This window comes from Anoplopoma fimbria, chromosome 23 (genome assembly GCF_027596085.1).
Source record: "Anoplopoma fimbria isolate UVic2021 breed Golden Eagle Sablefish chromosome 23, Afim_UVic_2022, whole genome shotgun sequence".
Taxonomy (NCBI): domain Eukaryota; kingdom Metazoa; phylum Chordata; class Actinopteri; order Perciformes; family Anoplopomatidae; genus Anoplopoma; species Anoplopoma fimbria.
In genome coordinates, this window is record NC_072471.1 from 19347779 (window position 1) to 19374626 (window position 26848).

The 26848-nt window shown below is 40.8% G+C and overlaps 2 protein-coding genes across 3 annotated transcripts in view; one reads left to right on the forward strand and one right to left on the reverse strand.

The window, feature by feature from the left end:
* spx (spexin hormone) overlaps positions 1-2732 on the forward strand; it is a 6764-nt gene extending 4032 nt beyond the window's left edge. Inside the window, exons 2-7 of the mRNA XM_054625101.1 lie at positions 422-507; positions 790-873; positions 1010-1067; positions 1543-1605; positions 1734-1820; positions 2668-2732. Of these exons, the coding sequence (XP_054481076.1) occupies positions 422-507; positions 790-873; positions 1010-1067; positions 1543-1605; positions 1734-1820; positions 2668-2732 (443 nt within the window). The remainder of the gene's footprint in view (positions 1-421; positions 508-789; positions 874-1009; positions 1068-1542; positions 1606-1733; positions 1821-2667) is intronic.
* A 550-nt stretch (positions 2733-3282) lies between these two features.
* gys2 (glycogen synthase 2) lies at positions 3283-26691 on the reverse strand. Of its 2 annotated transcripts, XR_008532369.1 has the most exons (17): positions 26418-26691; positions 22617-22798; positions 21921-22112; positions 21568-21753; positions 17361-17505; positions 13681-13798; positions 13464-13584; positions 12675-12781; positions 11473-11532; positions 11261-11339; positions 8655-8768; positions 6740-6866; positions 6097-6192; positions 5791-5954; positions 5322-5402; positions 3914-4454; positions 3283-3825 (listed from the first exon to the last, which is right to left on the reverse strand). XR_008532369.1 is itself a non-coding variant. In XM_054624795.1 (16 exons), the coding sequence occupies exons 1-16, from the start codon at positions 26539-26541 to the stop codon at positions 4233-4235; spliced, it is 2118 nt and encodes a 705-aa protein (XP_054480770.1). In that variant the 5' UTR covers positions 26542-26691; the 3' UTR covers positions 3283-4232. The 2 variants fall into 2 exon arrangements, 1 of the variants encoding a protein (XP_054480770.1); XM_054624795.1 differs by having other exon boundaries at positions 3283-4454.
* Between the last annotated feature and the right edge of the window lie 157 nt (positions 26692-26848).

Sequence of the window (26848 nt, forward strand, 5' to 3'; positions counted from 1 at the left end):
GATTACATTCATAATTGGAAGTGTGGCCTTTTGATTCATAAAACCCGGCTCTCATCTCTCTTGTGTTCCGCTCTAGTGAGCAAGGTGCAAACATATCAATATTCCAGTGAAGTAAATAATACTAATTTCTCATCCTCCTATCGACAGTGACAGCGTCTCCAGGCAACCACGCTTTGGCGTTAACGGCCTGCAGCTCCAACATGTGTAATGTTGATACATGGAGCAGAAAGTGCTTATGGCAGCTGTTTTAATTCACAAGTATCCTCAATGAAAGGAGTCGGATCGATCGGCTCTCCTCACCGCCTCCGTGTCAACAAATTGGCTTGACCTATAGGCTGCTGGCATCATGAAGGAGCGAGGCTGAGCCGGTCCCCCGCCCAGGCCCGGAGGGTATAAATACAGGGAGCGGGCTCACTGCCAGCAAGCATCCCGAGCCTCTGCCTCCTCATCCTCATCCTCATCCTCTCTGCTGGACACCAGGCTCCCGGGATCCGCCACACCATGAAAGTAAGTACAATGTAGGAAAAGTTTTCCTTTAATCCGAATAACCCGAATCCCCTAATGCATGTTTCTCCTAACTGCATTAAATATTCTGATTAAAAAATAACTTTGCTGTGTTTTTTTTTTTTTTTTAAACAATGTTCGTGTCTTCAGATCTCTATAATATACTCTTTTGCACTTACGTTTCAAAGTTATTGGGTGAATGTAAGGCTTGGTTTGTCTCTGGGAGGGATGCTGGCACTGGTCCTGAATGGACGCGTTTGTCCCATGTGTCTGTCTCCTCCTCAGGGTCTGAAGACTACCACAACAACCTATGTCCTCACGCTGCTACTGCTGGCCTCGTTCATCTCCCAGTCGTGGAGCGCACCGAAGGTAAAGCTTGTCCTCTTAATTAAACTATTGGCTCATGGAGTGTACTATAAAGGAAGAGAGCTCAACATGAGTATCACGGATTGTTAGCTGACAGGATCACAAAGCAGAAGAATACAGAGTTGTTTCTTCATTAAAGGGCTCTTTCCAGAGGAGGAACTGGACCCCGCAGGCGATGCTGTACCTCAAGGGCACTCGTATGTATTTATACCTAATGATGCGTTTTTATACATAGAGACCCCAGTGTTCAACATTAGATACATCAATGCTACAGTATAAAAATGAATAGTCTCAACATATGAATAAATACAGACACATATTCAATTTTCATTAAATTAAATTTATTTTGGATAGCCAAAAATACGTATATGTACATATGTAATGCACTGATGGCATTTTGGTTTTCTTTCTGTTGATCTCATGGTGCCAGTCTTTGTCCACCAATCACTTCTGTTCACGTGACTTTGTGAAATCAGAGCTGCTGTCACTTAACAAAAACAACTCTTTTATGGTAAATGCACTGGGCTCTTTTACAGTGTCATGGGTATACTGCATAATGTGGATGTTTATTCATATTCATATTGTCATCATGTATTTATTCAAGAACACTCTGATTCCCTTTGTGTTTCTACATCACATTCCAGAAGTCGTTTTCATTCTTTTTTTCCCCAGAGGGCCGAAGGTTCATCTCAGAGGACCGAAAAGAAGGAGATGTCTATGACACGTTACACCTAGGTACAACAGAGGTTCTAGTTCAAGTAGAACAGACATCTGTGTCATGTATCATTAGAACGTTTCTTGGAGCCTGAAGCACCTTTGGCTCAGGATAATCAGTGTGTGTGTGTTTGTGTGTTCGCTGTCAGAGACCCGCAGTCAGAACACAGAGAAGCTGAGCGTGGACCAGGCCGCCACCGTCCTGCTCCACTTCCTGCAGCAGGCCAAAGAGGGAGGTGAGAGCAGCATGCATACGGGTCCATCTACTCACAGGACGGGCGGAGACAAGAAATGTTTATATTAATACTGTCTTTTTTTTGGTTAAAAAGAAATTGAAATTCGATGTCAATTATTCAGACACTAAATCCTTCTTATAATCACAGATTTATCGAGACGATGCTCTGCAGTATTTGTATCTTTATGATCCTGGTGTTTATTTTTATTAAATCAAAATATAGAGCGCAGGATGTAATTGTCTGTTTTTTGTTAGGGCAGCCTGTAGTTAGTAAAAGTCAGCTTAATCCATAAAGCGTGATGCTGTGAGCCACAGAAGAAGTGAAGCATGAGCATGTCACCATGTGTTGCAGTCAGAGCAGAGGACGCCATTCACTGAGACGTTAGGGAGTTCATAATGTTCAACTGGACTGGAGCTGTAAAACTGGATTTTAAAAGTGAAGGAAACATATTTGGTGATAAACACAAATGTATTTTACCATCGTCACTCTGAACCCGTTGACAAAGCTAGACACACTATTAACAGGTTGAAGCAGGATTCCAACTCTCAGATCGTTACCGTGAGGATTTTTCAATACTTTCAAGGTCTTTTGTTATCGAAAATTAAAAGTAACTGGGGATAAAATATAACAAGTGTTACATTTTATATTATATTATATATATATTTGATATTATTAAGTGTTATGGAGGTCTAATTTCAAGTAAAAAAGGGACTATTAAGGACTTTCACAACATTCAGTTGAAAGAGACTGTGTCTTTTGTTCTGTCTTTAATCAAAACTTATATTTTATATTTGTTATATATTTTTAGTTCATAAGTGAATTTTCATGTTCTCTTTCTCTCATCTAGCCGATGAAAACCCAGATGAGGTGTATTTCCAGGAGCTGCCGGTGTGGAAGAGAGAATACTTCTGATCGCCTTTAATACATTTCTAAAGTTGTCTCTGTTTTTGAGTCTAAGTTGTGTGACGAAGAAGAACAGCTGTTTTGTAAATATGAATTCTCTGACTATGTTTGAAATGTGATGTTTTAATAAAAAGTTGGAATTCTTAGCACTATTTGGTCAGAGAATGTCTGAGTATTTTATAAGGGTCTATCAAGTATTCTAATTAATCAATTGTTTTATGGCCATGTAAATGAAGGGTGTAACCAAAGAGAGATTTTGCTGCAACAAATTTGAAAATACACCATGTTTTGGGGGCATTTTCTCTGAGAAGGATTCTGTGTTCAGAGAGGATGGAATGTATAGGAAATACCTCTGGCCATATCTGCCAAAAGTATAGGGACACCCCTGTCTACACACACAGTATAACTTATCAGCCATCAGCAACATCAATATTGGACCTCATCTGTTATTGAGCCAAAACAATGTTGTACAATACATACAAACTAAAATATCACTATTTGACCAAGAAATAACTTAACTCAAGCACAGAGGGGTGAAAATTTGTATAATAGTTTTTTTTTTATTTCATTGCCATTGAGACAGACATAACATTTGCATTAGAACATATAACTATGGCATCTGCATAGCAAGTGATCCTTGGCTAAGCCCCACCCCCTCTTGCTACTCCATCAAACTGTCAGAGCTATGTTACCATGGAGTCCACACTGAAAGGTAACTGCACTCCCTGAACAAAAATTCAAATTTTTGGAAAAACAAAAAAGCCATTTCAGACAGAAGCAGACAAAACAGACTACAATATATTTTGAAGGAGGTATCAGAATGATTACAGGTTTAAAGATAGAGACACGAGCTAAAGTGTAAAAGTGAACCACCACATCACCTGGAGATCCAGACAAAGGACAATGAAATTAAGGAACAACATTGTTCCTGTAAAGCTGGGTAGGCTTATACGTTCAGTATACCCTCAGTAGCTGCCGTAGCATAGAATTGCAAACTCATAATGCTAACATGCTCTACTGATGTTAGCTCCACAGGTTTTTATGTTACAACGTAACGTTTCCTTCCAACCTCTCCAGGTAACAAGTATTTAACTATGACGAGCTTCAAATCCACTTAACAAGCCTGAAAATGAGGAACATCTGAAACCATTGATGAGAGTCTATGGAGCAGAGTCGGTTAGTTGACGGACCCTGGCTGGAGCTGGCCAATGCAACGCTATAATTGGTTTTCGAGTGCGGGACTAAGCGAAGCGTCAATTGAAGACAACATCCGTGTTTTGTATAAACTGACTAAATGGAAGCATGAAAACAACAGTGGGCCTAGAATGGAACTTTGGGGGACACCCTAATTAACTGAGCCTGAGAAAAGGAGTCTGTCTTTCAGGCCTTTTAATATTTTGTCTAAACTTGTCACAAACTTTGGATTGCCTTTTCATTTTAAATTTTCTACACATCCATCAGGATGTCACACTGTGACTGACTGTAAACCTGTGTTTCGTCTGCAGCTTCTCAGTTTCTGAACTCGCCAGGTTGCTTCTTCTTGCCCTCTGGCACAGCACCCAACATGAAGGGGGCCCTGATGTTCATTCGGTCCCTCTCAGCCTCCTCGTCTTCATCGTAGGGCTCGTCATCATCGTCGTCCTCCACATCGCTGTGGTGGGGGGTGGAGTGGACCGAGGCAGAGGGAGAGGGGGGCACCGAGTAGGGTCGTGGGTAACGGAAACCCTCCTCCTGTGGAGACAAAGGCGTTATCGCAAATGATTCTGCGATCATTCATTCCTTTTATTCTCCTCTTTCTTTCCTTCTACCGTTTTCTCTTTTTTTCTAACCCTCTTCCTGCTTAAATTTTTCTTTACAGCATTTTATTCTATACCTTACCCCCTCTTTCTTGCCATGTGTTGAACTCTTCTTTCTTTTATCCATTCCATGTTAATGACAAACTAAAATGAAGTCTAATTGTGACTGTGAAATTAAAATGTGTATCAAACCTGATCATTGTGTTACCAGATATCAGTTTTATTTCATGGAACTCTGCAGGGATCTGCATCAGCACACTCCAGGATGTGTTGTCATTCATCCACATGTTTAGCTGCTAATTAAAGTCTGACAAATGTGGGTACAATCCAAAAGTATCCACTGTACATAAATGTAATAAGCCTGACAGGCATAAGAGCACCTTCATGCTTTAGAATGGGACGGGTCAGACTGAGGCACAGATTCAAAGAGGGGGGACACATTTGGGAAATGAGTAAACATGTGTTGAGACTCAAATTGAAAGCCCTCAGCAATAATAAACTGTACATTATTGGAATTAATGAATGAATTCCAAATATATCACTTCAAATATTCTCATATGAATCCCACATAGACATGTACAAAAAAAACACCCAGAAGATGTTTCAATAATACATGCATTTTCACTAATTTCCCATCAACTACTGCACCTAAAGTAGTTCAATTTCATAAAATTGCCAATTTTTTGCAGCTGCATTTTTTATTTATTTAAATGTGATGGCTTTGGACCCAGCAGAGGTATTCATTCTCTAGTTCAGACACTTCCTCACAAACTCCCTCCTTCTCTTGTGCAGCATTCCTCACCTTCAGGGGGGCCATGGGGTCCATCTTGAACTTGTCTGGGAAAGCTCTGTTAAGTGCCAGATGGCGGGCGTGTACGTAGAACTGCAAATCACAAGTCAGCAGAGATGTATATCAACAACTGAACACCTATAAACTGCAGAATGAAAAAGGAGACAGGTTAATGACAGGAGGGACTGCCCTAAAGAAGACGTCCCTTTTCTGTCTCAAATTTACATCCAGTAGAGGAACTCAACTGAGCTTGTTCTTGAGCTGGGTCTTTCTTTGTCTTTTTCGTGACTCCAGCTCAGTTTCAAACAGCTCTGTTATGGTTTGATTGAAGCTATATTTCCTCACTGTTTCCATGCATTCAAAGAGTTGTATTGATTATCATCATGTGAATTGTGTATGCAGACATGAGTTAGTATTCTGCCTGCTAGATGTTGTATATTCCCATCAACATCTCTGTGGTGGTGGTGCAGCAGAAACAGACCCGTCCCAGGTATCTCCAGTCCAGCAGGTCAGACAGCCTCTCAGTTCGGTTACGTTGGATGACACGCTGGCGAAGAGACTGCTGGCAGAAACTGAACATGAACTGGGTCAGCTGGTTACAGGACTCTTCTGGCGAACAAGATCGTCTGTTCACGATGTAAACACCTGATGGAGACAGTGAGGACAAATGGGGAGTGTAGAACACACAAGGACAGTCATATAATTCCTCAAAATGAAGGGACTCTTGGAGTTTTGACATGAAGCAGACTGATTATAAGACAAAATGTGTATGTGTGTGTGTCCACACCATAGGCAGCAGGGTCTGACACGTGCTCCTCCATGAAGCAGCCGAAACCAGATAGGTTGGTGGTCACACTGGGAATGCCCATTACAGTACATTCACCTGGGGAAATACAACACAGCTCAGAAAAGGTACAGTATGGTTGTTGTCAATCTCTGATCCACCATCGTTCGGCCTGACGATGGATGAGCCTCTGGGGGCAAGGGGCTGTATATCAGGGGTTCTGGTGTAGCAAGCAGATATCAAGACCAAGACTTCCTTTTCCTTCTGCTGCTCGTTGTTTTCAGTTCGGTTAGCAACTTGAGATTAGAGACTCTGGAGTTGGTGTTGAGATGACTTGAATGAAGCCACACAAAGTTAAATCATCATCAGATGATATCCAGTTGGTTTCCAGATTACATGTCAGCCAATTTCTTCATCCTCTTTTATTTTTTAATTCTATTTGGACTACAAACGGAAATCTGAACACTTCAGATATCAAAATCTTCCTGTTCCCTACGTATTCTACATGTGAATGCAGAATCTGCCTAAAGAGATTTGTTTTTTAGTTGTTGGTGACAGGTTAACTAATACACCATCAAGAAGGTTGTCACCTTCATCAGTGTGTGTGTAGATGCATGCATGATTGCAGGTTACAATGTGAGGTTACCAGGTGTGTATCCCCATGGCTCATAGTAGGATGGGAACACTCCAAGGTTACAGCCACGAACAAAGTCCTCATAGTCCATTGGCAGCAGAGGGCTGGTGGAGGACAGGAACTCAGGGTGGAAGATGATCTGAGAGGACAGACAGGGTGACATTTTCACAGACATATAGAGTGGAAACATGACGTTCTCAAAGCTTAGGTCACCACTGGGACTTGTCCTTGGCTGCAGTATGTGAAATATTTTATGACCTTAAATTTGCTGTGGAAAATGGTTCCTAGAGGATGAATCTTAATGTGTTTGTACCTTTCAGCTACTACCATAGGCCCTTTTCACAGCAGCCATTTTGACTTGTCATTGCAGGGTAAACACAGGTGTTTTTAATAACATTTATTATGGCCCTGTTCCATTTAGGTGTGCCAGGGCCTTGGTACTGAGCATGCTAGCCCACTGGAATGACTGTGACACTAAATAGAATGGGACATCAGTAAAACATGCGTTTACCCTGCTATAACATGCTGTTGTGAAAAGCTCCTATTCCTTTTATCAAATGTTTTCTCTTATAGACATTTAATAATCAAAATGTGTCATGTCTCGTCCTGTTTCCAAAGTAATTTTTTTATTACTTATCATTATTCAGTATTTTCTATTTCTTTTTGTTTTTCTTACCTCTCCTCTCGTTTCAGATCACTTTTCTTCCTGCCTTTTTGTCTCTTTGTCAGTGTTATTGTCTGCCCCACCCCTAATTGTTTCTACCTGTGTCTAATAAGCTTCACCTCCCCAGTGTATTTAAACCCTTGGTTCCCCTGTCTCTGTGCCAGTTCGTCTTTGTCCTCTGTGCCATATGTTCCAGTTCTCATGTTCCTGGTTTTTGATATCTCTGCCTATTTTTCCTCCAACCATGTTTTTTGCCTCATCCCTTCCTGATTTGTTTGCCTCTTCTGACTTTCTTACTGTGAACTGAAGCTCTGCTGACATGTAAATGTTTACCTACACCTTATCCTTTTGTCGGGGTCCTGCTATTGGGTCCTGTTTCCCCTGTGGACAATGGACAGATTACCCTGAAATTTACTGAACACACCCATGCTCAATACAAATCATGAGTGACTCTAGAACTCATCATGTAGACCTTATCTTTTTGATGAACAGCTGACTTCTCAGCTGAAAGAGCTCCCACAATAAACTGTGGCTATATGAAGTTAGTATTTCACTTGTTTGAATGTCCTAAGCTTACAGAACAACTAAACAAATATTTTATTACTTTAATACATGATTGGTTTGATACCTATTTTTGCACTGGTTGACATCAAATAACATACATTTTACCAACAGACCAATCAACAAAAAGGAACAACGATTGGCTCATAATGACATGATAATTATAGATAAAACACTGAAAAGATTGAATTCTTTATGAGCCATGCTAGCAGCAACGTTGGTCCATCAGTTGGTTGGTCAGTCTACCATTTTGGCCGAGACTAAGATATCTCAACATGCAGTTGATGGACTGCCATGGAATTTTGAGCAGAAGTTCATGGTTCCCAGAGGATGCATCTGACTGGCTTTGGTGACTCCCTGGTTTTTACCACATTGCACACATTTTGTACGGACATTCATGGTTCCACACCATGCATTCTACTGAAATTGCCTCTAGTATCAGCATGAGGTTGACTATTATGTTTTTTTAGTGATTTGGCTCAAAACATAGCTGTGTGCAGCTTCATAGAGCTGCTCGCATGGCTGCAAACTTTTTTTTTCACAAAATTCCCTTTACTTGTTGACATGAAGCCCTTGTTCTGACCAAAGTATTGTGTTCATCATCACCAGGCCCCTCATGCCTAAGAACTTCCCACTGACGGACTTTAGTAAAGAACACACTGATGATGAACACATAAAAGAAGCATTGAGGATGTCGTCTACCTTGATGCGGTCGTTCCTTGAGTTGAAGAGGCCGATGCGTCTGATGTTGGAAAGGATGGGATCTGTTGAGTCGTCCACTATGTTGTGAGTGGTCACCGGAGGGAGGCTTTGTCTCTACATACAGTTTTTGTTTGAAAGAGGGGAAAGGTCAGTTTTGATTGTGTGATGGAATTTTCAATCGTCACATTTCCCTACATGTCAATATATACAACGTTTTAGATAAGATTTACCTCATCATATTTTCAGTTTAAAGGTGCTATATTGCACCTTTAAACTGAAAATATGTGGTCATCATTTTAGCTTAAAACATTCAATGAATGAACCAGCATGATCTGTAGAAGGTTAAGAGGTTACAGTGTTGAAATTGTGTCAAAGACAGAGATCACTACTGAAATGAGCATGCTAACCAGCTAGCGTCCTGTCTTGTAATACCACCTGTACCTGGAGAGGCTATAGTGAGTCACTGTAGCGTCCAGTCTCTTCTCAGTCCGACACAAGAGGACAAAGAGGTAGAGGTGCTCTGAGGGCCTTTTTACAATATGTCCATTTTCCCTAAGCGTTTTATACTTTGATAACATTTGATTACATTAATTTGAGTACAGCGATGGCCCTGGTAGATGGACCGCCTCGACTCCCCGTTGCATCAGCAAACTTTCTGTTGCTGCTGCTACACAGGTTAGAGCCAGCACTCCACCAGCCCTCTGTGGCTGCCAGCGCTAGGGGGTTTGTGCTGGCTGAATTAGGTCCCTCTCCCGTAGCTGCTGCACGCTCTCCTCTAGGCAGCGTGGTCTCCTGGTTGCTGGCAGGACGACACCAGGAGCGCTTTGTTTTTTTCTGCCACTTTGGGTTCAATCCAATAAACATAAGACGTATTGTCACACAGCCCCGTATAGTGTCACAGTAAACACAAATGGCTAACATAAGCTATAGGCCGACGCCACACATTAAGCTTATAAAATAGCAACCGTTATCAGTGTTTCAGCAGTTAGGTTGAATTTTGCGTATTGATGATTGTACATTTAGAGCGTATGGACCCAGTTGTAGAGGTGGAATGACCCCTAATTCTTTGGAGCATGTGGTTTTACTCATTGCCTTTTTAAAGGGGGTCACGGTCCTGAAAAATGTCCTGAATTGATTTAAATCCATTTCCCATAAGGATGATAATGTTAATCAATTAATCTATCAATATAGTTTACGCTCATTGCACCAGGATTAAAGACTGTAAGATGCTTTATTCTCCTGAAAATTCCACAGGACAGATAAATAATGTGTATATTCAGTCTGGTTTCATGTATTACTCTGTGGCATATCAGCTGAATTCCTATTCCTAAATGTAAAAATGTTTTGCTGCATTCATATAAAGCAGTGGAGGGAGGAGAAATTACCTAATGATTGTTTCAGTCAGTGGTCCGCGACTAGTAACCTTTCAGGAGGGGTTTCTGAGAGCTATTGATCAGTGCAGGCATTATCTAAACCTAAAGATATCTGATTACTGTCTCGCATCACGACACAAAGCAAAACCAGTTACCCTTTATTTTATTCGATCGCTTCCTTGAATGGAACTGTTCATTAACAGGAAGGTTCCCCAGGAGGACTAAACTTGAGAAGTATTAATAATGTGGAAAACAGAAATTTCAATCTTGAATGGCTGTCATTACCCAGGGAGAAAGGCCCGTTCTGACCAGGGTCTAACACCTATCCGTCTCTGCTCCATGGACTCTCGTGCAGTTGTTTTCAGGCTGGTTTAATGGATTTTGAGCTTGTTATCGTTAAACGTTTTGTAATAGTGATGCTTTTCCAAAATGTTCATAACATTTTTTCATGGAGTGCAGTTAGTGACAGTGTGGGCTCCACAGTGACATAGCTAGCAAAGGGTCAATCCTTCAAAGAGGAGACAAGCCTGGGCTGCGTTACAACAGAATCCCATCTGAGAACGAAAACCCAAAGATGGATTTGTGCAAGTAGACGTGCTGTAAAGTCAATTCACACCAAACCTGCCACAGGAAACCAGGCTGTCAGTGGTGCCTCAATGCCTGCCTGCTTGTTTAGGAAAGTACACTCTGTGTTTAGGCAAGTGGAAGGCCTCATGCAAGTGAAAAATAAGCTTTATCAACCTGTTTTACTTGCCGGTTAGCCAAACTAGCTTGTAAAAAAAGGAAAATATATCGCCTATTATACAATAAATTAAATCATCAGGGATTTTTACAATTATTAAAATGTATTAACTTACGGAAAACAAAATAAATATATGCTTTCCTCAAACCCACCAGACTGACATTAAACAGTAATTTCACCTGACTGATCATTGTAAAACACACTTCATTTAACCTCGACAGAAACAAAATAAAATGTATCAAAACTGTCTTGGTTAGTATATATATGTGTGTATACATATATGTGTGTGTATACATATGTATATATATGTGTGTGTATACATATGTATATATATTTATTTTGTTTTTATATGTTTTCTATATGTGTATGTATATATATATATATATATCAGATGATGAAAAATCCAAGATAGCCAGCTAATAAAGAAAATCAATTCAAACAGATGCCCATATTAGTTTAGACAGAAACAGAGAAGTGAAAACCTTCACTACCTGAGTGGAGCAGATGGCTCTCTTCATAATGGTGAAGTCGTCTCGATCCAGAATGGAGTTCATGTCTGGGATCATCCCTCTGAGGATAGAGCAAACAATAAACACAAACATGGAACATGCGTAATCATCATTGATCACAGAGAACGAGTGTTGATGTACACTGTGTAAAATCAATAGAGCTGTGGATTCACTTACAGTCTCCATTTACTTACTTTAACAGAGCATCATACAGCTTTTTACCAAATTTCTCCTTCACATTGTGAGCTGTATCCCTGTGAAAGTCAAATAGATACGGTTTTATTTACCATTTACCCCAAACTCATGAACTTCACATGCACTGCTAGACAAAACCAAAATTCATGTGCCAACAATGAAGTCAAAAACTGGGGCAGTCATTATTAACTATCTATTAGGATGACATCAGTTTCAGAGATTTTGAGAGTCCAACCTCAACCCTGAGGTCCTATTTTTTATATCTAGACGTTTGAAAAACTGTCTTGGCATCCCCAATTCAAGTCTTTTTTATGCCTCTCTACTTGTATAGCGCTTTTCTGGTCTCTCGACCACTCAAAGCCCTTTCACATTACATGTCATCATTCACCTATTCACACTCATTCATACACTGATGGCAAGGCGACCATGCAAGGTGTAGTTCTGCCCATCAGAACTATTCAAACATTCACACCCAATCACATGCCAATGGCACAGCCTGTGGGAGCAATGTGGGGTTAAGTGTCTTTCCCAAGGACACATGGACATGGACTGGAGGAACCGGGATTTAATTGCCGATCTTCTGATTGAGGGACGACCCGCACTGCCTTCCCAGCCACAGCCGGCCCATGTGCAACTGCTATTATAAGGTTAAGTTAGGTTTAGGCACAAAGACTGTTTGGTTAAGATTGGACAAAGATCATGGACATGGTTACATGAATGTTTCAGTAATAGAAGGTGGAAGCTCTCTTTCAACCTCAACCTCCAAGAGGTTTTGCAATATTGCAACAACGTCACACCCCATTTATATTTGCTTCTTAGAGACAACAGTAACTATTGTTACAAGAGGTTGATCTATTTTTTTTCAGGTGAGGACAGTCTCCCAGTGGAGATGCTTTGAGGCCAGCAGATCAGATTGTCGTTGTACTGGGTAGCTTCCTGGTCTGAATTTGTGAAACTGTATACCTATACAATTACACAATGGAGAGCTTTGCTGTCACTGAAACTACCTGAGAAAGTTCATAAATTCTGCTTGGCATCAAGTATGCTGGTGCAAAATTTGAATTGGATCGGGGTAGATTTTTGGCCAAACGCTTTATATACATACAGTATATATATGATGTCAAATGTATATACTGCATGGATAGTATAGTATATCTTTATGTTGGTATTGGATTGTCATGTAAACCATATGAGGGCATACCAGAGCTGCTTGCGTACCGCCTGTCCCTTCAGTGACTCCACGTTGAAGTTGTTGGTTTTAGCTGGCATGATGAAGAAAACTACCACTGTCATATCATTTCGGTGGACCTGTGGATCGAGAATATAGGAGGAACAGGATGAATTAGTGTTTTGGACAGAAATGCATGCTGAAGAATTTACACTTGTCCTTTCTGTTTACAATGTTATAATGTCTGTGGGGGGGAGATAGTAGGCCCTCCATCACTGTTCACCTGGCTGTCCTGCAGCACCTCTTCTCCCTCTCTCTCTGAAATGATCCGTTATAGCGCTTGCTCCTCCCTCCAGAAAGTCTGCTCTGATTGGTCAGCTAGCCCGCTATGTTGTGATTGGTCAACGTTTCACATTTCAAAAAACTCTTCCTCCGGAGCTTCAGCTCCGTCTCTCAGTTTTGTTGTTTGATGGCCAAACTAGCTGGAAGGAGTTTTACGTCACTTCCGTAACATTATGACCTCATAAAGTTACAGAAGTGAAGGAGAGAATTCAATGGAGCCATTTCAGGCAGCTTAGGAGCAGTGATTCTGAGGAGGAGGGTAACTCCTTTTAGGCGTGGACTTCAGGTTTCACACTCTACAGACCTTTTACATGTACAAAAAAATATACAACACACTAAAGAAGAGGGGAAAAAGTGGAAAAGCATAATAGGGCCACTTTAAGCCACTGGTTACAATTCTTTTGAAGGTGTACTTTTCGCAACTTTTCGTTGATACATTTAATGCACACAGAAACTGGATGCAAGGGTAAAAGGGCTAACCCGCAGTAGGTAGTTGAGTCTGGACAGCGATTCAAGGAAAATATCAGCTCCCTTATTGGAAAACTCATAGCGTCCGGCAATGAAGAAAAAGAGGGTTTTCTCCAGGTTGAAGTCCAGATGTCTGCCAGAAGAAGAAGAATTAAGAATTACACAAAACATTTGAACCTAATAAATCAATGGAAGATGGATCATAACCAAACTAAACCACTCCACTCACCCATAGAAATGTCCTCTGACAAACTCCTGGATGCGGGCCTTGCTGGTGGAGTGCAGGTTCTGAAACTCGTGCACGGCTGAGAACTTCTTCACATTCAGCCCGTTCGGGGTTACCAGATCTGTGCCATCATCACAGTAAAGGAGAGCTTCAGTTTCAGTTTCATCTTATTTATTGAAATGAACACAAGAATTACAGAGAAGCAATCATTGTTGGCAATGAAAATCTTAGATGTTAGGCTCCCTCAAACAATACTATTAAATATGTATGAAGAAAAACACGTAAATATTATATCTAAGAAATTAAACAGTGCAGAAGTTTAAACTTAAGGGTATAATATACAGTTTAAAATAAATATATATTTGTTTTAGACACTAATTGCAAAATGTATAAACTGAATGTAAACAGGAATGTATTAGATATTTATGCATAGTGAGAAGTTTTTAATAACTGGCTAGTTACCATCATCCTTTAAAGTAGCTGTAATTAAAACCTGGAATTAACCTTCCCTTCCTCTTTAAGATCCTTGAGTAAGCAGTCACAAATCAGTTGTGTGACTTTTAACATAACAATAGTTTATTTAAGCATTTCAGAGGACATGTTTCTGTACTTGTCTTGTTAGACATTAGTGCTGCGTTCAACACCACTAGTTGTTCATTAGTTACGGAGCTCCACAAGGTTCTGTGCTTGGACCAACTCTTATATGTGGTTCCTTTAAACCATATTATCAGAAAAAACTCTAAACTTTAAACTTCCAATGTTATGCAGATGATACCCAATTAAATCTATTGATCAAGCGAGAAAAAAACAACCTTTTAGCTAAACTCCAAACATGCCTGAAGCACGCAAAACCTGGATGACCTGCAACTTCCTGATGTTAAGCTCAGACAAAACTGAAGTTATTCTACTAGGCCCATCACCTCCAAAATCAATTATCTAATGTTATAGTTTCCCTAGATGGCATTGCCCTGGCATCCAGCACTACCGTAAATAATCTTAGAGTTATCTTTCAGGATATGTCCTTATATTCCCACATAAAACAAACGTCAAGGACTTTGCAAAAACATTGCAAAAATCCGGCACATCATGTCTCAAAACAATGCAGAGAAATAATTCTAGGTATTTGACCAGAATGCAGGGTTACTTGTGGTTCCTTGAGTCTCCAAAAGTAGAACCAAAGCCTTCAGCTATCATCTCCTCTTCTGTGGAACCAGCTTCTAGTTTCAGCCTAGGAGGCAGACCCCCTCACCTTATTTAAGAGTAGGCTTAAGACCTTCCTCTTTGATAATGCTCATATTTATGCTCATACTGGTTCTGGCTTGCTTGGACCAGCCTATAGACTGCTGGGGGACTTCCTATGATACACTCAGCACCTCTCTCCTCTCCCTCTGCCTCTAACTGACTAATTCTGCTCTACATGCATTTGTTGGTATGTTTATGTGTAAAATGTATATGCAGAATTCTGCATTTAAAGTCTGTTGGATGTTTGTCCCAATCATTAAGCTATGATGACTGAGTAGACCCCATACCTCACTACCGTACAGATCAATGGGCTGATGACACTATCACATATTTTAAGACTCATTTTAACTGCAAATTGGAAATGATAAAATGTTCTCTTGATTGCATTTAGAGCTCTTGAAGCTTTTTCTTTAATTGCATTCACTGCCCTGTTGAAACTCCATGATGCTGTTATGGTTATACAAAGGTAGGTTTAACTCATACTATGTTCAGTGATATGGTTATGTATGGTAAACTGGTCTTTCTTGAAATCAATAAAAAAAAGTGTATCATTTTTTATTTGGTGTACGTGTTTGTTAATAAAAATTTGAAGGGTATATACATGGTTGGGGTGCGGTGTATATAGAGGAGACCAATTTGATTTTCACTTAAGATAAAGTTTTCGTCATCACATCTAGTATTCTTTAAGTTAGAATACTACGGAATAATTTATACCAATGCATATGGCTTCGTTGGTTGTTTGCCAATGTTTTCATTTGCTATTTTTCTCATGTCTTTCAGATGGTCTTGCATTCTAGACCAAACCATTTGTCAGCGTTTTGACTCTTAACAGGCTTTGTTTTGTTTTGCAAGGTCAGCTTTTAAAGCTGCCTTATGAAATATCATATTGATATCATCTATGGCCTTGTTTACACCATCACTGGTAGGGACATGGTGATTTTGATCATACAGAATACTAACAAGTCATTCATTAGATCAGGTAAGTTCGAGGCCACAACAAATTTCGTCTGGAGCCCGTCTGTGAGGAAGATTTAATCTATGCAGTTTACTGGGTTCCCTTTTTGTGTCACTCATTTGACCTGAGAGTTTAAAGAACACATTTATGTGGCTGTGGTCTGAAAGGGGAGATTGTCGTCTGTCTGTAAATGCACTGATAGTGGAAGGGTCCATGTCAGTGATTGCATAATCAGTAGGCACCAGAGCTGAGGAGTATGTGAATCACCCTAAAGAGTCCCTCTGAACCTTCTGTTAACTATGTACAGACCTAAAGCCACTGATTTATTTTAAAGTCAAGGTTGTTCCGATGAGCTGATGATGGTTGGTGTGGTAAACAGAGGGAGCTCACCAAACACATGTTGGTTGCCCTGGGGGTCAATGACATAAGGTTCAGTTCCTGTTCGACCATTCAGATCTCAAGTTAGAATTACATTTCGCTGGGACTGTTTTAAAATCTACTGGAGGTATATAAATAGCACAGAGATATAGATTCCCATCAGAATGTTGTCTGAGGGGCCAGACAGCTTCGCCTGGGTCACCTCTTTTAATTCAGCAAAGATTAGCTGCAAAAGGGCCATACTCTCCTTCAGTTGGGTGCTGGAGCTGGTAGATGTGGGAGAGGCATAGATGTACAAGATGATGGGGTTTTCAATTGGGTTCTCATCGTCTTCACTGTCGGAGGGTTCATTGATCTTCTCAGGTTTCAACATGGAGAATGCCTCTTCAAATGACTCCAGGTTGGCTTCATTCCCTTGGACCATGACATCTCCTTTGGTGTAGTATTTGATGGTACGCAGGGGGTTATCTTTGTCAAGGTGTTCATATTCAATTTTTCAATCTAAGCCGATGCACTCACTGGATACACGTGCATAGTTATAGTATATTGCCAGATGTAGCTGGAATCAGTAAGTATTATGAGGTTGTTCTTCTACCGTCCTTTTTTGTTGAGTATAGTTAGGAAAGAGGACCTCTTGGTTTTCACGCAATGTCTTCTCCTTGTGTTTCTCCCGGGCTGTTTCACTTTTACATTTAATAGGGCATTCAATCTCTGAGAGCTGTGATGTTCATGTCTGCCTGCTGGTCGGTATCCATGGCGACCACTTCTTTGTTCGAGGTAGGGTAGGCTAACTGTTAGCTTTTCTAGCTTGTAAACACATTTTCTGATCTTTTCTTCTTTTATTAACATTGCACATTGAACTTTTATCCTCTTGCTCATATATCTGCCATGCAGAGAATTGTAGGTCTTAATAGCAGAAAAAGCGTGCTGGCTTGCATACTGCAAAATGTAATCGGATGCAGTAGGACATCCTGGTATTTTTGGCATACTGCATTTGACAAACTATGTGTTAGGACTTATTAAATATTTTATGGCATACTAAATATTATGGTATCATGGGTATTGGGACACAGTCTGTGAAGTTGGTCACAGTGAAAAGCTTTCCCACCTGGCTTCCTGTGCAGCATGTGGCTGGCTTCCACGGCGGTGATCTGGGAAACTGTGGTGAAGACGTGAGCACAGTGTACCGCTGCTCTTTCTAGGCAGTAACGATGGTAGATGTGCCTCTCTCCCGCCTCCTTGTCAATGTTGAACTACAACACACAGACACACACACACACACACACACACACACACACACACACACACACACACACACACACACACACACACACACACACACACACACACACACACACACACACACGAGACGGGTCGATACTGTGTGAGGGGCAATTATTTAAAGGATTCTCATTTTTAACCTTTTAGGTTCAAAATAGAATTATTCACAAAAATATTTAAGCACTGAAAGAAAGAAAATGTAATGTAACTGCAGATTTTCACAGAATAAGCCCTGCTGGATGAGTTAGGATGGTGTGGCATTAAACACACTTATTCCAATATTAATGCTGATGGTTTTGGAGCATCATCATTGTAAAGAATCAGTCTCATTAATGTGATATTTTACAGCATTAGTGATATAGTTCAGAATTTGTAAATAGCTTAGTGTCACCCAGTCACATGTATAGACCTTTCTTTGAAATACTGGCAGCGGAGCCAGAGCTGCAGCACTAGGGCCACGGTCTGACGGGGCCACTCAGTGGGCTTATTAAGGTATTATTGTGAGCGCGGGTTGCTCTCAAAGCTAAGAGGACAGTTCTTTCATAGACCGAGGTGCTTAATAAATCCAGTTATTTGTATAGGCTGCTGTGCTTGCCTAACATGCTATTTTGTTCCTATGTGAATATGACAGACATGGTCAAAAGTTATGGACAAATAATATAATCATGGTGCTGTTTTAGTTTTGTCAGACATTTCGATTTGGTCCTCTAGCCCTGTGGACGAATCATTCTAATGTTCTTATATTCATTAGCCTATACTAATTCTTATAATATTTCAATGGTTTTGACATTTTTCCACAGTTATTGAGTGTTAGGGTGCTCGCCAACCCCAGATGAACTTTTGGAACCAGATTTGTAATTTTGCCTGGCTATATTTGCATTTATTTTGGTGCTGTGTCTACTTTATATATCAGAGCTACCTCTTGGAAACATGCCTTGGATCTGGTAACTGGACACTGCAAATTTATAGTTGCCCAGAAACACAAAATAAGAAAGTACGGGCTGAGGACAGGGTCTCTGCGTTTACAGACACCGCCACTCACTAGTAGGTAATAAGTGATGATTCTTTTTGTATAAGTCTGCTCTATGTATGTAATTAGTAGTCATCTTTACAATAACATATTCATTTGGCAGACACTTTTGTCCAAAGGGATGTACAGGTACAATCCAAGCCAATAGATCACGGTGAAGTCTGGGAAAGTTCCTCAGCACTTAAATTCAACGTTTCACCTGCCAAAAGGTGTGCAGATGCATGAAGGACAAACATATAAACGTCTATCTAATGGATTTTTTGAGAGAGAGAGGCTTTCAGAATAGGTAAAGGAATGTGTTTATAATTGAATTTACTACATTCAAACAGTGTGATTGGCTGGTTAAGCCTAATGCTATGTTCACACCACAGCGATAAAAGCAACCAAAAGGCCGAACTTGGCCAGCTCTATTGTCGGCGGGTCGCCGTTGAACTGTTGCTCAAGTGTTGTTGACGTAATTATGTGGTTAAACAGCATCTTTTCTTTGTACCGGGTCACGCCCGTCATACAGCGACAAATATCGGCCGTGGGTTTGTCGCTTCATGTAACTCGCTTCCTTTGAAAAATGTTTTTAATAAAGTTGATGTGTCGCTGCTTGTGTAAATGCAGCAAACATCATTAAAAGAAACAATAACATGATACTCGTGTTTTACAGCGTCATGGTTGCTTGATGTGTTGAAGTTATCTTCAAAGTCTGATGGCAAAGACGGCAAAATTGTTCACAGACATGTTGATGCTACACCATCACAGCTCGTCAGTTAGCGCCACGTCACGTGTTTTGTTACACTAGTAAGTTGTAGGTCTGTCCAAAGGAATTTTTGATCCATACCCATTGATTGGAATGATTGGACTGAGAGGCTCCTCACCAATTGCCATTAGTCCCTGCCAATTAAACTTTAAACTGTTTTTGTCTGCTCACAGGAGATACAACTGCTTTGTTTCCTCTATCCTGTTTGCATTGTGTCAACAGAACTGAAAATGCATATTGATATGATTCCTCTGGACTTCCTGTTACAAGCTACCTGTCCGTCAATTATCCATTCAGTGAGTGGCCTTTACCTCCATGCTGACCTTTAGGATGCCAATTACAAACATCACCCTGAGCCCTCAACACACAACTCAACATCACTAATGATGCTCTAAGTGGCTGTAAAAGGCTGTGATTTTCTTTTGGCCTGAACCTTTGAATGTGAAGATAAATCTGATGAATCTGGTGAACACAACTACGTGTGCATGTGTGGGTACAAAATTGCATATTGCTATTGTCATGTTTGTGGATATGAATATGTTGTTCATGTGGTCAAGTAGAAATGTGTGGGAGATGTGTGATAATCACTCGTGTTTAGTCACATGGGCAGCATGAGGCCACGTTGTGGTTTTGGTAATAGATAGAAGGTGAATCATATGGGGACTTCATGTGTTGTTTTGTAGGTCGAGGAGTTACATGTGAGAGTATTTCTGAGCGTACTTTTCAAACCCTGTGGATAACTGTAGCTCTAAATGCTTAAGTCTCTGCCAAATAATCTCTCAAGCAATCAAGCATTAAACAGGTGACTTTGTCAAAGTTCCTGGAATGTTGAAGACACCTATTTTTAACAAGCAGCCACCATTATGACCAACACTCGAAACCAATGAGGAATTCTATTTGTAATCTTAAAAACTGCTGGCTGCTCAATGCTGGTGCTAAAGACATTTTTGATTGTATGAGAATCATTTTAGAATGTCTCTACGTACACAAAGTCAGTCGTTATGGCTTACGGAGCATCAGGTTTTATGGAGAGTACACAGGAGTCTCAAACTCAGTTCTTGTTGCATGGTCAAACAGCGTCTGAATCCGCTCCCCCATACAACGTTGGATTGGGCCCACTCAATGCACTGATTGGTCAGGTGTGTATGAGAGTTGGCAGGATTTACACTTGAAACTAGACTCCCCTCTCCTTTTCTCAAATTGTCACTTGAATACTTCTGTCACTTTTCATGTGAACAAAGGAGTGCAACACCATGAGCAGCAGATAAAAAATGAGCATCAAGCCACAAACACATAAAACATGTTAAAAATGCAACACTAAAATCAAGCTATTCACAATAAAGAAATAGGTAGCAGCTCTGACTTGGTACAGGCAGATACTCAATATTAAAGAATTGAAATGTGTTCAAGAGTCAAAAACATCCATCCCTTCATCTAGCTACAGTTAATATCTATAGTCGTCACAATATCTATAGTCGTCACCCACATATCGTTCAATGCATCAATGTGCTACTAACGCCTGTTCAGTATCTCCTCGTGCTTGCTCAAATCAATCAATTTTGTTATAAAAGAGGGGTGGATCTTAGTTGGTAATTCCACTCCTTGAAATGCTTTTCTTTCTATTTGTGATAGATCATCTAGATGTTATGCTTCCAGAGAGTGTCAGCCTATAAGAGCCTGCTTTTGTTACAATAGGAAAGTAGAAGAGACAAGAATCTCTGTCTCTAGTAAAGATTGAGTCTAGAGTCGTCAAACACAGACTCCAGACTTTCTCTCAAGAACCCATGACCAAGTGTTCCTAATCTGTTAATCAAAACAGTTGTCAACTTAAATAATAGTGTAGCAATGGCCTGCTCTGTGACCATATATGTTACACTCTAGTGTTCAGCAGTGACAGTATGTGCATGCATCTATATACTGATTGGCCAAACTCAGATCAAGACTTCCTCTTCCATGTGCGGGTTATTGTTTACAGTCTGATTAGCAACTTGAGAGACAATGTGTACGAAAGGAGGCTTTACTTTAAAGCTTTACTCAGTTAACAGTTTATTATTCAGCGGCAATCAGTCTCCAAACAGACTGATTACCTGCATCTAGCCAAAGCCTGCTCAAATGTGATTGGTCAGCCCAGATTACAAACGGCAACCAGAATGCTTCTTTATACCAAAACCTTGTCCCGTTGCCCACAGGTCCTCATTCATAAGCAGATATCTGTTTATAGAGATTACTGGATGGCCAACAATCCCGACCTCTCACCTTGTCCAGGTTGTTGTAAAAGTCAGCATTTCCAGCACAAAGATATCGTCCCAGCAGGGTGGCATGTGTAGTGAAGACCGTTGCCATGGGGATCTTGCGGGAGCGAGAGAAGATAACGCCTGGACCCGCCTGCCACTCATGGAAATGACCAATGACATTGGGCTTATCTCCCAGCTGGTCTGTTAACTAGGAAACAAAGTTGGAAGTAGCAGTGGTTACCTAACTGTAACTAACTTAAAGCTGGCCATTTCACACTTTTGTAACCATAAGATGGCAGCCGGAGATAAAAGGTTGAAATATATGATATTGACTGATAAGTAGTGTGCTGATCAGCAGGCTGAACAGCAGCTGACCTCTTTGAAGAACCAGGCGATCAGGGAGCCCAGGATGAGCGAGTTGTTGGCTTCTCGGTCTTCGTAGGGCAGGCCTATCTTGCAGGTCTCCCACAGGTCCTTCTTCCAGCGGTCCAGATTCCAGGCTGCAGAGCCAATGTCAAACAGGATCACAAAGGGGCTGCCTTCAATCAGCCAGCGGCCAAAATGAACCTGCAGCATTAACATCAGCAAATCAGTTTTCATAAACTAACTCCAGTGTGCCTGGGTGCACTGAAGACATACTGTGATGACAGCGCCTCACAGCTGCCGGCAAGTAACAATGGTAGAAAAAGTTAAGTGTCTTAAGTTAAGTAGAAGAAGAATCCCTACATGTGGTCATTCTAGGTTTAAGATTTGTCTTAAGGAAAAGAACAAAAACATAGAACATTTGTTTCTTCAGGATTTCTAATGTTTTATACTGTAACACTCATAATGTGCAAGAATCCATTAGAATTGATCATTTTATGAACATTTCCCTGCAACTGAGCCTGACATTTTAGGTACCTTTGAGAACGTTGGATCGTCATCGTCAGGTTCTCTACACAGTGACATTGTTTGGATGGTAGAATAGGGGATTCCTAAGCCGGTAGTTTAGCAGCCAACATATGTAAATATATTTAATAAAATATATATAAATAATATATGTAATCAGCATATATGTACTCCCTCTCTTACCTGGCAGCCGTTGTGGATGAGAGCGTCCATGGCCTTCCTGATGGCGGGGTTTGGCGGCTCGCAGCCCTCCACCTGGGTCTTGAAGTTGTGTTCAAAGTAGGGCCCCATCATGTAGTAGTTCTCCCCCCATTCATCCACCGTGATCTTGGCTTTGGTCTGGATCACTGTGTAGATTCCTCCAACTGCAGGTTGACGTGCAAAGAAAAGACAGCTCTGAAGTCCTGTTTTTTTAAGCTTCTTCTATACATTAAACATTAACATCGATGAAAAGGATGAAGGTCATGCAGTTTTACATTTGGGACCCTGTTCTACAGAAACATATGATTAAAGGTTAGATGGTCAAAAGGGCTGACAAAATGAGCTCACATGCTTGGTTCAAACCCCTCATTGTTATATTTTTTTATTTTATGACAGTCCAAGTGACATGGGGACATATAAGTTTGGTTGTGTCTCATTTTCCTCATAGGATAAGTGGCTTTAAAACACTCACTGAACATATTACAGGTTGGGATTATGAGCCTTTTGTAGTCAGGACGCTCAGAGTCATAGTTTGACCTAAAGTAAAACATTTTTGTGTAATTTATTAGTTATGAGTCTTGTGTACGTCCATAGCTGACCTCTCAGATCAAACTTACTGTTCTGTTATAAGTTGCCATATCTGATATGGTCACAATTATCATCACATTTTGTAACTTTTTTTAATGGGTGAATCTAGATTATACATGTTTATAGGCCATCATACATTTTGAATGCAAATGTTTCTTCGTTTTCAAAAAGCCCTGGATATTAATATTAATAAGCCAGTGTGCAATACATCCATGATGGGAGCTATTAAGAGACCTCGAGAGGCACAGTGTCCCAAGGCAAAAGTTATTTTCAGAGCTCTATGCAGTTGACTGTTGGTTTGGGAACCTGCGTATGGAAAATTTTTAGATGGTAAATAAACTTGTAGTTTAAAAGCTCCTTTCTAGTCCTTGATCACTCAGAGGGCTGTATGCTGCATATAAGCTACCATACACAGTGTCACCTGCTCATCAGGATCTAAACTTACCATTCACACAAACACACCGAAGGCACTGTCTGAAACTGAAACTGATGATTTTATGCAAATACAAAATGGAAAATGAAATACAAACTGATCTCGTGAAATCCATCCACCAGTTCAATGTCAAATATCAAATGGTGGCCGCGGTGACGGAGCAGGCCGTCCACTAATCGACAGATCGGGGGTTTGACATGGCAAGAACTCCAAGTTACTCCTGAAGGCTGTGCTATCGGTGTGTATGTGTGCATGATTAGATTAAATCCTGATGAGGAGGTGGCACTTTGCATAGCAGCCTCTGCCATCAGTGTAATGTGTGTGAATGTTGAATGAAGACATGTAGTCTAAAGCGTTGGGTGGTCAGAAGATTAGAAAGGCTATATACAAATGTAAGTCCATTTACCATCCAATGTCCTCTCTGTTTTGCCACTCTTCAATTAAACCTAAAGGCTCAGATGGGTCTCCAGTGATCCTGTGTTGATACTAGGCTATTTCGTCTAGTTTGTGAAACACAGACAGAATTTTCTATTTTAAAACAGACTAAAACATGTGGAAATGTTTGTCCCAGTCTCTCACGTGGCAACAGAAAGAGAAATATTGATATGAACGACCATCAATGAGCCCAAAATGACGTCTAAACTGCATCAGAGAGCTGGCGTTAGATAAGAGCTGAGAGCAGAGAAAACAGCAGAAAGGCCGATAACCTCTGAACTGTTCGACAACATGACCACATACTGACTGCGTAGAGGCACACCAGCTCAGGTTCACAACGTGAAAATGATTACACAGATTATGAACATGAACAGATTGAACATGTACATTTTACAGATGCACAGTGCTTCAGTTGCTGTTTACAGGAAACACTAATCATAATATGAAAGCAAAGAATTATATTATATTATATAATTGATCAGATATGGTATGTTAGTCCACACCATTATAGAACCACAGCATGGTAACATTAGCCTTACACACCACAGCGTACTGGATGACATACTGGGGCCCCAACCAAAAGGTGCTCTGGTCACTGGTGGACCATCAAGGAACAGGTTACAAAACCTCCACAGTCAACAAAGTACAGAGATCATGACCTCAGCCTCCTCAGTAGTATGTCTCTTCTCTGTCTATGTCTGAGTGTCTGTCTCTGTCTCAGTCCCATTCTCTGTCGCTTTCTCTGCCTGAGTCTGAGTCTGAATTTGAGTCTCCGTCTCTGTCTCTGTCTCAGTCTATGTCCAGGCCTAAGTCAAATCATGGTGTATATATAATTAGAAACACATTTTTCATTGTTGACACATATTAGCATCAGCAGCTAAACCGGCCAAAGTAATAGCTGTTCCTCTTCCACCACTTATCAGCAGTTTAATGTTTAACTCTTCAGAGGCAGCTGACTCTGTCTCCATGCTCACTGGATTTCCATATTTGATTTACAAGGGGGTAAACAGGCAGTTTACGCAAAGTAAAACTAATACTACCAGAGTTTTACTGTTCTTATTATGCAATCAGAGAAATCTTTCTTTTTCACTTCATAAGGTCTGATTTAGATTTTGCACATATACTATACCCAAATACTTGAACAGGACATGAACATGTTTAAAGTATAGTGAAATAAAAAAAATACAATGTCATTATTCAGTATTCTGTACGAAGGCCTTCTGTTGTTGTGTTCATGCTCACTGCATGGATACATCAATACAAACATCTAATTTCTTTTGGAAATGATGGATTATTATTGGATTATTATTATTGCAATAATAGTTAAAAAGTTAAAATAGTTAAAATAGTTGGGGGGTGTTTCTGTCTGTAAATATAATATTTCCGTTATTGTTGTTTTTTCTACTGTTTTTTTTATTGCTTATTTATAATACTTGTTTTATCTTATTTTTCATTTTTTATTTTTTATCTTGTCTTCTTCTACTATGTCTCTTGTGTGCACTTTATTCTACGCTGCTGTAAGCCTGCAAATTTCCCCGCTGCGGGACTAATAAAGGATTATCTTATCTTATTACATTACATTACATTACAGTCATTTAGCAGACGCTTTTATCCAAAGCGACTTACAGGAAGTGTATTCAACATAGGTATTCAAGAGAACTACTAGTCACCAGAAGTCATAAGTGCATCTCCTTTCTTAAACAAGCATCTTAAAGCATAAACCAGAGCAAAAGTACAGTGCAGAGGCAAATTACTACGAAAACAATAATTGCAACAGACTAATACGAATATAACAAGTGCTACAAACCACTACGAATAGGATAAGTGCAGTAAACGAATACGAATTCAATAAGTGCAGCGGACTGATACGACTACAGTAAATGCAACAACTAATACGAATGCAATAAGTGCTACGAGGAAGGCTCAGGGTAGTACTTCTTGAAGAGGTGAGTTTTCAGCCTGCGCCGAAAGATGGGCAGCGACTCTGCTGTCCTGACGTCAGTGGGGAGTTCATTCCACCACTGAGGGGCCAGGACAGAAAAAAGCTGTGACCGGGTGGATCGGCCGCAGGGACCTCTGAGCGACGGGGCAACCAGTCGCCCCGAGGCAGCAGAGCGAAGTGGTCGGGCGGGGGTGTAGGGCTTGACCAAGGCCTGGAGATAGGAAGGAGCTGTTCCTTTCACTGCCCTGTAGGCTAGCACCAGAGTCTTAAACTGGATGCGAGCTCTTACAGGGAGCCAGTGTAGAGAACGGAGAAGGGAAGTTGTGTGAGAGAACTTGGGGCGATCTTATCTTATCTTATCTTATTATCACACTTTTGATCTGACCTTTGTTGGTGACCTCCCAGGCCACCTCGAAGAGCAGCAGGTCCTCGACAGGCAGCTCGTCTTCCTCCCAGGCCGGCAGCACCCCGCTCAGGGACGTCATGGACAGGGAACGTGACAGCGGCATTTTAAAACGTCCAGAGGTCAAACCACCTGGAATTTAGAGCTGGGGCAGTCTGAAATCCTTCAAACAGGTCTGCAGGTGGAGGTCCTGGGCTCAGCTGGGTCTGTCCTCCTGGACAAGATAAAAGGGACTGAGGGGAGTAAAGAGCTTCCAACCCGCCTACTAGGGCTGACCTCCAGTCAGCAGAAGGGAACGATTACATTGCACACAGACACACACAGACACACACACACACACACACACACACACACACACACACACACACACACACACACACACACACACACACACACACACACACACACACACA